A 16,644-nucleotide genomic window follows, 5' to 3' on the forward strand; every position below is an offset into this window, starting at 1 on the left:
CGATAACACTGAGGTGAAGCCCCATGACGTGGTTCCAGGTGACCTGGTGCTTGTAAGAAATTTTGACAGGAGGAACCCGCTGGAGCCTCGCTGGCAGTCGCCTAAACTCGTCTTATTGACCACAAGGACAGCTGTGAAGATTGAGGGACGTAAAGGGTGGTTGCACTCGAGCCATATAAAAAAATTTCATGGACTACCAACTGAATCGAACTTTCAGCCCTGCATTCCCTCACAGATTGACTTAAAACTCCCCCTGGTTGATGGGCCAGAAAAGGAGAACTATAAACTGAAACTAAGGTCTAGCAAGTCAGACAATTTGATTGTTTAAGTCCTCTTCAAGGTGAAGCGGTTGAATTTGTCTCTGACATGTATCCTCTAGACCGAAATAGAGAGAGAAATAGACAGAAACAGCTCAAGAAACATACGTACTGTAAATCACTTCGTAGTCACTGCATAGTGACATTATTATTTATGTTTTTTCTAAGTCTTCTGATTATTACTGTCAGTATATTTTTACACATGTATTACCCTATTTCCAAGCGTGCTTTCAATGCTACTGCCGAACATTCTTTTAGCGAATTACCCCCGCATGAGTTGTCCTATAGACTTGCGCTGCGCAACAACACATTCATTAGTATGTTACATCATTCCCATCAGACCAGCAATGCTACAAATTGTTGGATATGTGGCCGACTCCCTCCCTATCAGAAATACAAAGGAGTTCTGCCCCTCTTTCCGTATCCATTCACACACAATGGCTCCTGTGGAGCATGGTTTAGTTTGATTAATTCCCTAGATTCAAATTCAGTAGTTTATCAAGACAACTGGGTATGGGGAAACCTGAACCTAGTTTTACTTAAAGTCTGCTACCCTAACAAGGAGGGACTTCCCAAAAGAACAGGGACTGATCTAGAAAATGAAGTATATGGATTAGGTAACTTTACACTTAACCTCATGATCCTGAATGTTGAATCCGAAGCTACACCAATCTTGCCCGCTATGTCAGTATTTCCAGTTAGAGGCGAATTATGTGTAAGAAAGAATGGTTCAATACACATGGGCCATAGTAAATGTACCACTGTAATAGAATTCAGTGATAAAGGCAAGTCTACATTTAGAGCTTCTCGTCACTCCTACTTCATCTGTGGTCACACCGCATACATACGCCTACCCCTAGATTGGGATGGTACCTGTTACATTGCATTCCTTCTGCCACCTGTTTTCCTAGCCCCGCCTGATTATCATAAGAATACCCATTTAGTACACAATAGACAGCAGAGAGATCTCCCGATTGTCGACTACACTGAAACAGCATGGGAGAAATACACAGATTTCAATAAAGGTTTCTTTCCTTACATAGGTACAGTCACTAATAGTAAGCTGATACGTAGATTAACTAGAACCCTTGAAGCAGTAGTGAATGAAACTACTTCCGCCTTAGGCAACTTAACAGAGGAGCAGTCTGCGATGCGGATTGTTGTTCTTCAAAATCGTCTTGTCCTTGACGTCATCCTGGCCGATAGGGGCGGAGCTTGTAGGGTCATCGGATCAAGTTGCTGTGTTTTCATACCAGAAAACGCGCCGTCAGTATATAAAGCCATAACTCGACTTCATAAGATCGTAAGCCAGATACACCAGAATCCAGGCACCTGGACTTGGTCCGGTTGGTTCTGGAGCGTGTTGTCAGCCTGGGGATGGAGGATCCTATCCTTCCTAGGTATTGGCTTTCTCATTCTATTCAGTTGCTGCTTGTGTCTACAATGTGGGCCAGCGATTTGTGGTCTGTGTGCCACATCGTGTATCCCGCCTTCAAATTTTCATTCAAGATCCCGGAAGAAGAAAGAAGAACAAATGATGCTATATGAACAGATTGATGGATTGATGAAGATGGATATTTCATGAGGGTCCGTAGGGGACAAGGAGGGAATGAGGAAATATGAATTTTTATGGTCAATTGTGTCCCCTATCTTAGACCCCAACGGCTCCATGTACATGCTACAAGTACATGTATGTTCCCTCCACTTCAAGCTATGAAGACGCAAATACAATTGTGTCCAACGTTAATATGCACTCTTTCATATCTGCCATGAATGGGCCAGATATTCCGTTCCTAAGTATGATTGGCCACCGACTTTATATGGTACACTTTTTACGTTTTACAGCTCTGGCAAGGTAGGCCCTGAATTCTGCCATCGAGCCTTTTCCTGCTTCTGCCTCTGAATGCTCCAGCCTGGACCTGCATCTGTATCCATGAACTCTGTCCTACTCCCTGCGCGGCTAACGGTGCCTGACGTGGCCTGTTGCCTGCCAAAAACTGTATTCAGCCTTCAAGTTATCTGCTCCGCTCCTCATCCGATGCATTCCTGTCTAGTAGTTTAGGTAAACATCCTTCTAGCTACCGAGCAAAGGGCCCGGCCTCGCGGTCTTTATGCAAGTAATTCATAGCCCCTGTTACCATGGAAGATTCCTGCCCCCTCGCATCTCATGTAGACACATAGACGCTTGTACATGCACTAACAGTCAGTATAGAATAGATTCCGTCCGAGAGACCTTTCCTTTTGGATAAAACAGTTCCTTAAACAAAGATATTAGATACGATTTGGGATTAGGTTGGCCTGACCCCCCCAGACTTCTGTCTCCACATGTAGGGCTAAATGTCAAGTCCCCTTCACTCTCTAGTTACACGTCAATCACACGTCATGCGGCTGCGCGCGCATCTCTGCCAAATATTTCTGCTGACACTGCAGGATTCTCTTATGGATCCACCCACTTGTGACATCATTTTCAATGACGTTTCTAGCATACGCCTATTATTACGCCTATTTTCATTACGTATGTGTATTCTTATCTGTATTATCAGCTGTTACGCCTCCTGCATCTGTCTTAATGCAATGCTTTTCATATATATATTGTTACTTGTCAATAATGTAGGCTGATCCCTTCCTGAACCTTCGTGGTGATGGAATATGATTGCCTGGTTCGAACCATAATTCCTTTGTAAGGAATAAAGTCCTTTTCAGAACCTCTAATACCACGGATTCTGCCTCTTATTTTGACTGAGTTATTCTTACTAGACTTTACCGCATAAAAAATAGTATAGGTAATTTAAATATTTACCACAAGTCGATCCGGGCCGCCACGTCCCTGGCCTCAAGCAGTGGCAAGCCCTGCGTTTCCGTTTCTAGCCATTCCCAGACTTTGCCCACGGTCCAGAAGAACCAACATTTCTCTGGTGTGGATATCTCTAGTTTTTCCAGGAACATAAAGGCATCCTTAAGCTCCAGACTATGATGGTGGCCTTTCACAGGTATGAATGTTTCACTCTGCCGCTGAACTGTGTTAGTAAAGTCTGGGTAAATGCTCCCCAGGTTGCTCTCGATCATCCAGGTTCCTTTGGATTGTCCTACCTGTAGGATACGCCCCTGGTCTCCGAAGTTCAGCAATCTAGCTATGATCGGGAGTGGAGATGCTCCCGGACTTGACAGGTGTCCCGGATCTCTGCGAGCGCGCTCTACTGTGTATAGCATTGATGCCTGTTTACCAAGCACAGTGGAGAGGAGCTACTGTTCCACAAAGAGTTCAGTGGTTGGACCTTCGGCTTTTTGGAGACCCAGATGATGTGAACAACATTGCATGTAGAGTGGCCCTCTGCATCGCCCAGGAGCGTTGGAAGAGTCTTCACTTCCACTTGCAGCTGTTGCAATTGAGCTGTGGTGTCGTGATCACTGGAAGCTCCGGGTCTGCTATCGCGCTGTGTCAGTTATGTTCCCTGCCAGCTATTGTGATCCGCGAACAAGATTTGCGGTCCGGGCTGACAGATGTCCCTCCTCCGTAGATTTGGTTGGTAACTCAGTGCCATGCCCCATTGTGTTCCACATAGAGTGCAGCATTATTGACCCCTTCCTCCCCCCCAAGTTCTATCTGCAGCATTTAAAGGTCGCGGGCCCAAACCAGGTCCACTTTTTACCGCTGGGGTGCGCACATCATGGGCACCTTACCAGAGCTTCCTCTTGTGTTGGATGGGGTGCAAGTCCTGGGACCCCAACCTAGTAGTGAGGAGACAGTCTGTGTGGGGCACCCGCGGGTCGGGAGGAGGGTTGTTCTCACCACTTGCCGTCTTGTGCCCAGGGCTGTATTTGGGGTCTCACTGTTGGAGTCGATGCCCTCCAACCACTCTTGACCATGGTCTGGGTGGGAGCACCTGTCCCCGGTGGGGCGGCCAGGGCGCCTGGGTCAGTCCTGAAGGCTGAGGTGCAGTCACATATGTTTGTGGTTCCTCCAGTCAGCTAGCCTCCTCTAGGTCACAGGGCCTCCACTGGGGCTGCAGGCTTTCTTTCCCAACACAGGGCTTCAAATCAGAAGGTCACATTGCTGCTGCTGCTTTCCCCCCGGAGCCGGCATCTTGGATGCAGGGTCATGGCCGACAGTCCCTTGCTGTCCTTGAAGATCTCCCACACCTCTCCAAGGGCTCGGGTGCGTGCAGCCGCACTAATTGGGGGACTCACCCTCTCAAGCTACTTGCCACTGGGCCTTTGAGGGTTGCAGTGTCGGACCCGTGGCCTGAAAGAAGAATGTCTGCCCCTGGGGGTTGCAGGGGCAGCCGTTATTTTGACTACAGGTCCGACACTGCTGCTCTCCCCAGGCCCTATGCAGTCATCTGGGCTGTGTGGCTATGGGCCCCGCACTGCCCAGGGGTTTCCTTTTGACCTCCCAACACTGTTCAGGAGCTCATCTAGGCCCAGGGGGGAAATGGAGAAGGCGTGGTGGGGGCATCAGATCATCACAACTTACCTCTGCTACAGAGCCCTCTGTTGCTCTGCCTGGCCTGACTGAGGCTGTTCGTCTCATGGGCGGCGTGGTTACCAGGGCCGGCTTTAGGGCAGTGCGACCGGTGCACCACACTGGGCGCTGACCTGGGGGGCGTGGGAGTGCTGTGTTTAGTAACAGCTTATGATTAGAGGGATAGAGGGGCTCTTTTGTCCGGTGGTAGTAAGAGAGTCAAAGAATGCGGTCATGTGGTGTGGGAGTGTAAATATGATTGTCGCACCGGTCGCCATCAGTGCTAACTGCTAAGGGTGGCCCTGTTTTCTACCCCCAGCTAGAGAACACCTGCACTCCGGGGGGATGAGGGGGAGAGGGCTTTGGGATGGGGGGGGGCAAGGGGGGCTGCAGGCTGTCCCAAGGTTGGCCACCCGGCCTACGCAGTAATGTGGGCCAATTAATCGGATGGATTCCCCAGGATGCTTGTGCCTGTGTGGCTTACAGTCATGGAGGTCAGCTCTGCGCGTCTACCGCCACTGCCTTCCAGGCCACACCCAGGTTCCACTTCGACCAATTTTTGGCTGATTTCTAGCATTCGATACAATTTAAATAACCCATTATGACTGGTCAAGAGAATAACCTAGACACCATTGTACACCGCTTAAAACAAATGAATTATAGGCCAAATTCATATTGGGCACAATTTTAGACTCTGAACTTGTATCCAAATGGCTGGTAGATTCTAAAGAAAAGGTAACAATTGCTGTGTTCTTTTTAAATATCAGGTATAATCTCTTGAGTACTTGGTATAAACTACTTAGATAGTGTACTACATTTTTGTGGCAGATGCCGTAACTGTACCAAAATTAATGTAGAGCTTGCGTGGTGAACACGAAATAAATGGCAGACATTTTCATCCTGGTTACCTAATTCAAATCCTTTCAAGTGATAATAATTTAATTGTAATGTATATCATTGAGCTTCGTCCCTTTTAAAACTTTAAAAAGTTGCAAGCTCATATTTTAAGGACTGGCTAGGACACAAAGCACAACTGCACACACATGTCTAAGGGCTAACTTTGATAGGCACTGGTCTGAAAGGCCATGCCATCGCCAGTGGATCCCTCGCTCCATTTTTCTGGAAAAACGCCAACTCACAAAATGAAATGCAGGCAATGAAGGACCCTTAACTTAAACTAGAGAACCAAAACACAACCGTGAAAATGGACTCCGTTCAGAAACCAGAACACTGACCCAGCCAGGGGTCAAGGGTTAAAAACTGAAAGAGAATGTGGACTATTGGATGCATACAGAACAAGTTCAACATACATCTGCATAGGGGATTGGAGGTCCTAATCCAGGAGCAGACAGTGCTGTGTAAGTTGCAACTCACATTATTCATGATTGGGTTTTCACCAAAAATCAACAAGAATACCAATGGAAATAATGACTCGGAGGACTTCGATTTTTTGCCCAGTGTGACTACGAGCTCCTTTCCCTGGTCATTGCCGGCTACTGAATAAATTGAAGTGAATTACGAGGCAAGGAACCCAATAACATAGTTGACTTCAATCTCTTTTTATAATTCTTCAGTGCACTCCTCAAAGTCAGAAGAAAGTTAAAAAAGAAGGATCAATACGGCGAAGGGTGCTCTGCATCTGCCCTGCTTGCCTTATAATGTCTCCTACCCTAAGACCCCACTGAGCCCGTGTAGAGTGAACGCAGGTCCTGCTGTGAGAGAGGCAATGAGGCGGCAGAAGGAAAGCTACATAACAAGTCAGCCATTCACTGTCGAAAAGTGGTCATTCCAAGGGGGGAAAAGAATTGTTCTTACTGAGTGTCCACTACCTTGGCCTAAATAAATACATACAATGTCGGCTGACCATATTCATTTTCATAAGTAACTGATTAACATTAATCATGTTTGCAATGTCAAGACTCCGCTCCCAACACTTCACCATCTCATGTGGAGGTGACGTGTTGCGATTCTTGCAGGATTGCATATACTGGCCTCCGCAGATGTTCTCACCTCACAGACCAGGTCCATACTGTAGAAGGCCGGCTGTCCATGGTCTCGCAGGGTGACCGCGCAAGGGATGCTCTCTCCTGGCTGAAGTGTGCCTTTCTGTGGACTCATCTGCAGCGTCTGCCAGGCAAGAAGGCAATGTTACTAATGCTTAACCGTGGAAAGCGTCTTGTAGAGCAACCTAAAACAGGACGTAATCGATATCCTATTGAAGCAGGAGGAAATACTATTACTAGAATACAAACTTTACAAGAAAACCCAGTGAGAGTGAGGCAGGCAACACATGATTTGTTATCTAATATTACACTTAGTTTTTTTCTGGCACTAAGGCATGTCAGGGTCAAAACTGAAGAGGGGCTCTTCACCATCCCCAACCATTTCTGTCTTCCTGAAGTCTGTGTCTTCCAACCTATCATGCATCGCTCCCTTGTCTTCACTTCTGGATCAGTGTAACCGACCCTAATATTAAAAATCCTCCAGTCACTGGTGACTTGTGCAGCTTCCTCTGAAACCTCTTCCTAATACGTCATCTTGAGCTGCTATGGAGCTGCTATGTACAAAGAACCCTTGCTACGGTACCTGCTGTGGAGGTAGTTCCCCAGCAGGTTTTCTGATTTCATCTCCGCTCTTTCTCATTCACGCTACTTCCAGAATCCAACACTACTCAAAGTATCTTTTTCATCCTCTGCGTTAAGAATGACAGTTTCCTCCACCACACTGAGGGTCCAGATCCACTCCTCCTTTATGCCCTACTGAACCATCTAGAAGCATCTTTTGAACTCCAGCCCAAGGTGCTTGGCCCTGTATGCACTGCTATCCAGGGGCAGCATTCAGGATAGATGTGCAACGCACCGATTACAGTGACCCTTGTCCAGTCTTAACACAACCATGTGATGCATCTTTTCCCATCTCACCAGTCTAGCCCGATGTCTCACCTTCCTCGAAGTACTCCAGTTCTGTGACTTGCTTTCCTTCGTACCCCTATGCATCACCCTCCCAACCAACACACATCATAACTCACTCCGACAGCCATGTGAAATAAGCCGGTCTCCCAAGAGCATACCACAGTGAGTTATGGTGTGGTGTGGGTGTTTTATACCGTAAGTGGACAATTTCAGGGCTATATTTGGGGCTTGGGATCCTGACTATTGCTGGAAGGCTTGGTGGTGGGTGAATGCCTAAGGAAATGGTATGTGCAGCAGCTAAACTTCCACAATCACAATAATCTGTTCAGGGGGATATTTCAGAGGCACGACAATGACATCTGTCAATACCACTTCCATCAGCCTGTTAGCAAGAACTTCATTTGGAGGCTTTCTTTGAGGAAGGGTGGGAGGACTACCATGGAACACCTCAAAGAGCAGTAGAGTTAAAAGAATAAGTCATTAAAGTTCAAATCATATTGATAAAAAGGAAACATATATTGGCTGCTAACCACAAAACTGAAGAAATATGATAGAGGGTAACGAAAGGCAAATGGCGTTTTGACTCCTAAACATGCTCCCATTCACTTGATTCCATTGGGTCAAATATAAAACAAATAGCAATGAAAAATCTCTTTTGGATACAAAGTAAATCCCACAGACAGTCAGTTAACTGCACGTGTACTCACCTCACTAACAGTACGCGACGCAGCGTACCAGCTGTACAAAATGGCTTCCTTCTCAGAGGTGTTGATCAGAAAAACAAGGCGGCTGGATTTGCTGTACACTGGGATGTCCCCAAAGGCAACTCTTTGCTTGGACAAAAGGGCCATCTACAGTGAAGAATGGTTGTAAAAAGACTAGACGTGAGTACAACTTGAATGAGGATCTGAGTAAGAGCCATGTACAGTGATGACTGGCCATAGAAGGAATAGATGTGAGTACAACGCACAAGGGGACTTTATGTTTAAGAGCCATAAACAGTGAGAAATAGACTTGGGAAATGGATACAGATGGAGGACACATATGCACACTTTAAAAGGGGACACAAAGGTTAAGAGGCGTCAGCAGTGAGGAATGCATGTGGAAGTACAATCTTGAGACTGATTTGACGAGGTGCAGAAGTTTGAAGGGGAGATCCAAGAACACAACATGCTTTCTCGAGTAGGAACAATCACCAGTAGTCTGTACTACACTACCTGTCCTGGTAGGGTAAGTCTTTGTGTGCCAGGCGTCCAGATATCCAGTGTGGACAAGTCCTCAAACCGGCCTGCGCTACCCAACACATGCTGCTCGTAGCCAATGCCTTGGAATGTGATCAGAGCAGAGTCGCCTCCCAGGATATGGACTGGAATATCGACCTAATAGTGGGAACACAAAAGTCCGAAACAATCCAAATCTCAGATATGAAAGCATGTCATGAACATAATATCAGTTCCAAACCAATAACACCATCAATAAACAGACAGACATTGTGGCCACATTCCTAGCACGTCAGTGTTATTAACTAATAACTGATCCATTTTGACGTGCCTTGGACCATGATTCCCAAACAGTTTAGGACATGCACTAATACCAGGTAAACACATCATCACAGGTCTGAAATCATTCATGTGACACTGACAGTCATGTCTCGCTCTTCAAGATTAAGGGAGGTGTGATTCCGAAGTACAAAACAACAGTGGCAGTAAAATAAAGGTCTTTTTTTAATTTTAAATGACTGCCATCACGTTCCTGAGATGATCTGTAGTCAAATCAACCACTGTACCATTTAGATCAGCCCGGCCCCCGTTCCTTTTCTCTCACCTCTCCCTTGGGCACTGTTTTTCACTGGTGAACCGGCCTATTCAGATGTCTTCACAGGTGTTGGTCATTTTCAATGGGGCATTTTCAGAAAGTGTTTTTGTAATGTTGGAGGTGAATTGCATGCGCAAAGGAAGCAGACACTGCTTAGGCCTGATAACAGCAGAAATGTGTGGCAGTGAGGGATGGAAGTTTAAACTTATAAAGAGCTCTTTATGGGTAACCAGCTTGAAGAGTTTAGAGAAACAGGATGAGGGAGTGTTGTTAATGAAGAAGGATGCCACCTCCTGAGAATGCACAAGTAAGAGGGCTATCAAAAAGCACCCTTGTGCACTTGACCCTACCGAAATATAGAATTCACTAGAATGGATTTGGTCAGTATTGGACTTGGCCCGCTCTGCAGGGTCAGCCCCAAACATTTTGCTTTCACCGTCCTGTTCTCTGAACCTGGTTTTGTTGGCTTTTAGGACTTTGAACTTTTACACTGCTAACCAGTACTGAAGTGCTTGTGCGCTCTCCTATAAACATGGGAAAATTGTCTTACACCCTATTGGCCGATTTAATTTACTTATAAATCCATAGTAAGGTGAGACTACAGGTGCCCAGGGCTTGGAAATTAAATGATACCAGTGGGCCTGCAGCACTGATTGTGCTACCCAATTAAGTAGCCTTTTAAAACATCTCAGGCTGGCCATTGCGGCCTTTCTGTGCAGTTTTAAACAGACATTTTGACTTGGCAAAACGGTTTTTGCCAGGCTTAAATCTTCCATTTTAATACACGTCATCCCTAGGGTAGGAACTAAACAGCCCATAGTGCAGGGTGCATTATATTTAAAGTTGGACATGTACTTTTACGTTTTACATGTCCTGGTAGTGCAAAACTCTCAAGTTCGTTTTCCCCTATTGCAAAGCCTTCCTGTCTCAGAGGCTAACATTGGGTTCCCTTATTACAGTTACTACCCTCTAACAGTAAAATCGGATTTTAATTCACAATTCTGAGAAAGCCACTTTTAGAAAATTGGCATTTTCTTGTCCTAACCATTTGGAGCATGCAGCCTGTTCCTGGGTCACATGACTAGGTGTAGGTGGCAGTTGGCTGTGGGCCTTTGTGTAGTCCTCCCGGACAGTTTCACAACAGGGGCACTAGGTGTTGGCAAGATGGGCCATCCCTGGCTTGATAGGGGATTGCAGCTGTACCTACCAAACTCGCACTTTCATGGCACTGGCCCAGCCCACAAACAAATCACTCCACAATAGCATATTATGCCTCCAGACAGACTGGGAACTGGGCAAGGAGGCAGGACATTCCAGACACCTCTGTAGGGGGAAACTCCATAAGCTTCAAAGAGGGCACCTGGTATTAAAGGGGACCCTCAGACCCACTCTTCAGTACACTTCTGGACCTGTGGATACTACAAAAGGACGCCTTGCTGCACTGCTGCCTGAGGCCTGCCCTGCGTCCCGAGAAGGAAGGCTGGGCTTGCACCCTTCATCTCAGGCTCAAGTGACCCCCAGGGTCAGCTGACTGACCTCCTGTTCTGAGCTACAGGGACAACAAAATCCAGGGGCCTCTCCGCAGCTACCCAGCTGCACTGGACCTGCCTGAGCCCTGTATGCTTCTACAGAAGTGAGTTCCTGCAACCCAAGAGGTTCCTCCCAGGTCCTGGACCTTTGGTTTCAGTTGAAATTCTCCTAAAAGAGAAGGAGAAATCCTGAAGTTTTGGTCTCTTTGCGACTGTGAATGGGCCCGTTCCTGCCATGATATTGCCGTCCACATGGACCACCAGTGTGATGCTCCGATGAACACAACTGTTTGCGCAACAGTGACCGCCAGTGATGACCTGCAGCACTACAGCATCGACAGCTAGTGGAGACAGCCAATGTGAATCTCCAGCAACAACTGTCCGTGATGCCCGACAGGATCTTCGCGCTACAGCAATGGCAGGCTGTGACGGCCGGCCTGCGCTTCACGCTACATCGACAAGCATCCAAGACTCTCCCTGCGGCTTCCTCCACCTTGAACTGAACTATTCTCACTGGACTGTAAAAGGTAATATTTTCTGTGGGACTGCGTTGGTCCCTGTATCCGGCCCACACTCCATTTCGGTCGGCCCCAACATTAGGTGCTACACTTACCTAAAACCTTTAAATTGCATATCTCCTGTTCTACTGATTGGATTTTTGCTGTTTTGCTGTCAAATAATTCATTAAAATGTACGCAGTTTCCTAAATTGGTGTGAGATTTTTCTTATTTGCGGTTCTCACTTTATTGATGTTTAACTGCTTTACACTCTGCCTCTAAGTTAAGTTTGACTGCCTTTGTGCCAAGCTACCAGAGGGTTATCCAAAGGTTAATTCAGTGATATTTTGTGGTTCAACCTGATGAGAATTGTGGCTGTTGCTTGAATAGGGTTTACCCTCACCCACCCCACAACTCAATTTCTAACACTGGTGCTCAGCGGAGGGATTCAGTGCTTGTGTTTGTGCAGTGCCTTACAATGATTTGTAAAACACAGAAATCCCATCATAAATAATTTGATACCATATTCGATCTCTTTTTAAATTCTCCTTGACTGGCACTTTTTGAATTTTCCAATTTCACTTTAACTCCACCTGACTGTATTTGCCTGTGACCCTACATGTGGGCATGAAGTTTGAGCACAGCCATCCGGAAAGATACACTACAGCTGAGTTCAGAGGATTCTGCAAGGAGAAGGGGCTTCTAGGAAACAGAAGCTTCAAAAAACAGGAGCTGTAAATGTTCACCTTAACAAGGATTGTGGATCTTGCGCGAGTAGGGTTTCATCCCCTCAACCAACAATCCAATTTCTCATACATGCATTTGTTTACTGTGTCTGTAATCATATATTTGACACTGAAGAACAGGACATTCCCAGTGTCTTGGTGCTGAACTGTCCTTTCTATGATGGGTGCAGTATATCATAGTGTAAAGATATAGGGCTCATCCATTTTGTACTCTCGAAGCCTTGCTCATTTGTCATCTTTGTGGTCATTGTTTTTTTAGGGTGGAGGATTGTTTGCTATCAAACTTGTTTTCCTCTCTATATTATTGCAAACCTGCCTCTTTCAAAACTAATAAAACATTTATTTTTTTAAATGAAGAAGGGTGCCATATTCCTGAGCATGATATGGATGGAGAAGTGGCTAAGGATGTTTAGGAGACCATTATGAGCTCAAATGCAGCTTTGGCGGAGGACATGGGTTGAATCTTGTCTAGGCATAATCAAGTAGTTCGTATTTCTAAAAAGAACAGTACAAGAAGGGATTTGAGGAGAATCTGGTGAAACCGCAATGGGGATGTAAGACTGATCTTCCCTGCACATCAAGGCAACACATCAATAATGGTTGGTGTGAAAGGAAAGTGAAAAAACAAGGTGTCTTCAAGGTAAGTGCTGAGACAGTTACAATTATTATTTTTATTATTTCCATATTGTGTAACGCTCACAGAATACTGGAAGACGTTAGGGATTGACAAACAAAGGGGAGTCTAGACAGCAAACCGAATAGTGAAGCTAATTATTTGGGGACTAGTTTGTAACAAATTAGGAACTTAAAACAAACCTTTCAGATACTTATCATTGTCTGCCTCGAGGCACAGAGACATTGGAAAAAGTTTGCAAGGGAATGCACTGGGGAAGCCAGTGATCTTCTGCCACCAAGTTTACACTAAGTCATAACCAGTCTGGTCAGTTTGGTAAAGGACCAATAGTTGTGAGAGATGCACAGGTACTATGTTCAACATTACAGATGGGACACAAGGTTTTAAACATTTGTGTTTGTTTGTTGGGAAGTCAGAGGAGAGACTTTGGAACTTATGTTATTTAGTCTGCCTGTCCAGAAGTGATGTGGGCCATGTAATTCTGTGCACACTGGACCTTGCCACAGATCAATAAAAATTAAAATAATAATATACAGAAAGAGTAATCTTAGGATCAACCCTTTTCAGTTATTCACTTACCTCCTTAGGGTCTTCCCCTTAAGTCATTTGCTACCATTTAAGTCACTGCTTGGATAGCCGTTCTATCAAGCACACAACATTTTGTAGATGAATATATCATTTGATTGGCTGATCATTATGGATTGTATCAGTTGGCACATGCTGGTGCCGACTCATCCTTCTGCACTCTCAAGGCATTACTGGTGCATGCCACAGATGTTTCCTTCCACTACTGATAAATTCCTGTGCTGCTTATCCCTGTCTGAGGCCCTAAGTAGCATCGGGAATCTCTAGACTATACACATGTCATAAGGCTAGAATACAGGAGTCTCATTCTCCATTCCAGCCAGAAAGTATGTCCTAACTTGTGAGCTGTTCTTGTGTAAGCTCCATCTCACAAAATAGTTGACACTGAACTTTCTTGACGGTGGCAAAATGATCCAACCAGGGCTATCCCTACTGGTAAAAGATGGCCTGCACCATTTTAGGATGTAGGCACCACTTGTAATCTGAAAGAAGAGGTTTGCTCAGTTCATCCACTCTAGCATTCAGGTACCCTGACAGGTGGTTGGCAATACTAAAGATATCCTGCACAGGACTCCGGACCCCACAGCACCCTGCCTGTTGCAGTATCACATGGCAGCAGTGTTGTCTGGGAAAACCTACACCAGCCTCTGCTGAGGGACATTAGGATTGCCTTCCGGGCTAGACAAATGGCATGTAGCTTCAATAGACCTCTGATACCCATCTCTCCCGGGTGACTCCGCCCCCCATCAACTGAGTAGCGATGTGTACATTACTCCTGACAGGTCTGGGTGGAGGGAGAGTGGCCTGCCGTAAGACACATTGTAATCAGTCAGCCAACCAGATGGTGAGCTGTCTCCTACGAGACCTGGATAGTGTTAAAAAGGAGCCCTTGAAGTTGGGCTCATGGGGACTTCAAGTTCCAATGCAGGGCTCGCATGTGCCATCTGTGTGATTTACAAGGAGGATCCACAAGGCTAGAGAACCAACCCTCAGCTGGATCCAAAATCGAGCATAAAACTATGGAATCATTGTTCAAGATCGTCGCAATGAATGGAAACCTCTGTGACAGAATCAGGTGGGCTCTTTTCTGGTAGACTGCAACAACGCTAGAAGTACTGCCATTGTCCGGAGGTAGTCTATGACTGACTGTGGCGAACCCAACTCCAGCAGCCAGTCATCGAGGTAAGGGAATACAGAAGCTCCCAACCTCCAAAGACAGACAGTGTCCCTCTCCAATATTTTTGTTAACACCCAAGAGGCACTAGTGATCAAAAGTGGTGCACGGCAAACTAAAATGCTCCAAACCTAACTTGAACCGCAGGTAAATCCTGTGGGATTGCAGAACGAGTTTATGAAAACATATGTCGTGCAAGTCCAAGGACACCATCCAGTCTCCTGGGTCCAGGGCAGAAAGCTTCTTTGCCATTGGAAACATTTTTAATTTATCATCAACAGGAAGGTGTTCAGAGGTGAGAGGTCAAAGACAGACATGAGCCCTTCCCCTCCTTTTTTGGTAAGAGGAAGGAGCATGAATAACACCCCCCCGCTTACCCTGTTCTCCAAGTCTGGTACCCTTTCTATGGCGCCACTGAGAGAGCAACAGGTGTACCTTCTGTAAAAGGATGGGCAGGTGCTCTTCGAAAATTCGTTCTGGAGTGGGAGGGATATTGGGGAGGGAGGAGAAAAAAGATAGAGCATACCCTTTTTGGACAATCTACAAGAACCATCGGTTGGATGTTATGCATTGCCAATGTAGGAGGAAGTGCTGGATCCTGGCCCCACTAGGTCTGCATGAGCATCTAAGAGCAAACTAAAGTGGTCTGTTGGCTGCTGTGGGAGGAGTAGAGGGTGCTGGTGGACTGGTGCCCTGCTGGCCTTCATGCTGTTTACTGGCCAGCTTCCTTGAAGAACTGGCCTGTTTCCTGTATCACTGCCTGGGAAGGCTCTCTTTGCCTATATAACAGCCCTCGGAATTAGCCCTTACATGTTCAGAGATGGTGGGAAAATGTTTTTTTCAGGTCTCAATAGCCCCAAGAGATGTGATGTAGCTCTGCTGTCTTTAGAGCACTCCAAAGTGGAGTTTGGCTTCATGCCGAAGAGGTGAGAACCATGAAAGGGCATATCCATACACCTGTACATCACCAGAAAATCTGCTTGGCCTAACTCAGGCATGTCTATGGAGTGCAATACTGGAATCGATTGCCATGGGCAATGCAATCTGTGTTATCCAAGCCTGCATGGATGATGAACATAGCCACGACTTGCTCGTCACCAAAGAGGCCATAAGATTCTACAGGACTGCCTGCAAGTACTTCCGGGCCATGTCCCAAAGGGCATGTGTTGTTATTGGCCCAATAGACAGACTGTGCGTCCGGAACTCAGTGACATGCTGGCACAAGAAATCATATGTTTGCCAAAGTTGTCAATTCTTGTGGATTTTCTATCTGGAAATTGTTTGGAAATTAATTAGGATTCACCTCAGTGGTCGAGGCCTGTATGATGAGACTTTCCAGAGAAGGGTGCTTGGGGAAAAAATATGGGTCATCAAGCACTAGCCAATATTTCCTGGATACCTGTCATCTACCGGGTGGGCAGGAACATGTCCCCTACCAATTAGCCTTTAGAGTATCTGTAGGGGTGTCATTAAATGGAAGCAAGGGCTCAGAAGTTGCTTGCCCAGGTTGAAAACATTTTATCAAAACATTTGTTTAGTCTCAGTAGAGGGCAGCTGTAAATCTAGTACTTTGGCTGCCCTCCGAACCACCACTGCAAATAAGTCACTTTGTTCTGTTGATGGCCTATATGGCGAGTCAAGTTTGGTCTCACAGAAGATATTAAGACCATTGCATCTTGTAAATTAAGGTATAAGGAATCAACAGTATAATGAAGGCACAGCAAGCCGTCTACCTCACCATTTTCAGCAGAATCAGAAGTTCACTCTGGCCTGGCACCGGATCAGAGTCCCAACCAAAAAGAAAGTGGAGCCTCTGCTGATAGCTGCAGTGAAATCGAGGATTTTGGATAGAATCAGGCTGCATGACAACTGGCTGCGCTTTTGAAATTTTGTAGCTCTGCATCAGTCGAGTTTGAGTGGTTTAGGGTCTGACATGGGTGTCCGTATTGGATCATTACCTAGTGTCTTGATAG

At 46.0% G+C, this 16,644-nt stretch overlaps 1 protein-coding gene across 2 annotated transcripts in view; it reads right to left on the reverse strand.

Annotated features, from left to right (window-relative positions):
- The window catches only part of CFAP65 (cilia and flagella associated protein 65), a 684,907-nt gene that overhangs the window by 124,495 nt on the left and 543,768 nt on the right, over nucleotides 1-16,644 (reverse strand). For both annotated transcript variants that reach the window (XM_085650063.1, XM_085650062.1), the window contains 3 exons: nucleotides 8,909-9,070; nucleotides 8,399-8,542; nucleotides 6,790-6,906 (listed from right to left, as the gene is read on the reverse strand). In XM_085650063.1, the coding sequence (XP_085506189.1) occupies nucleotides 6,790-6,906; nucleotides 8,399-8,542; nucleotides 8,909-9,070 (423 nt within the window). The remainder of the gene's footprint in view (nucleotides 1-6,789; nucleotides 6,907-8,398; nucleotides 8,543-8,908; nucleotides 9,071-16,644) is intronic.

This window comes from Triturus cristatus, chromosome 3_2 (genome assembly GCF_964204655.1).
Source record: "Triturus cristatus chromosome 3_2, aTriCri1.1, whole genome shotgun sequence".
Classification (NCBI taxonomy): domain Eukaryota; kingdom Metazoa; phylum Chordata; class Amphibia; order Caudata; family Salamandridae; genus Triturus; species Triturus cristatus.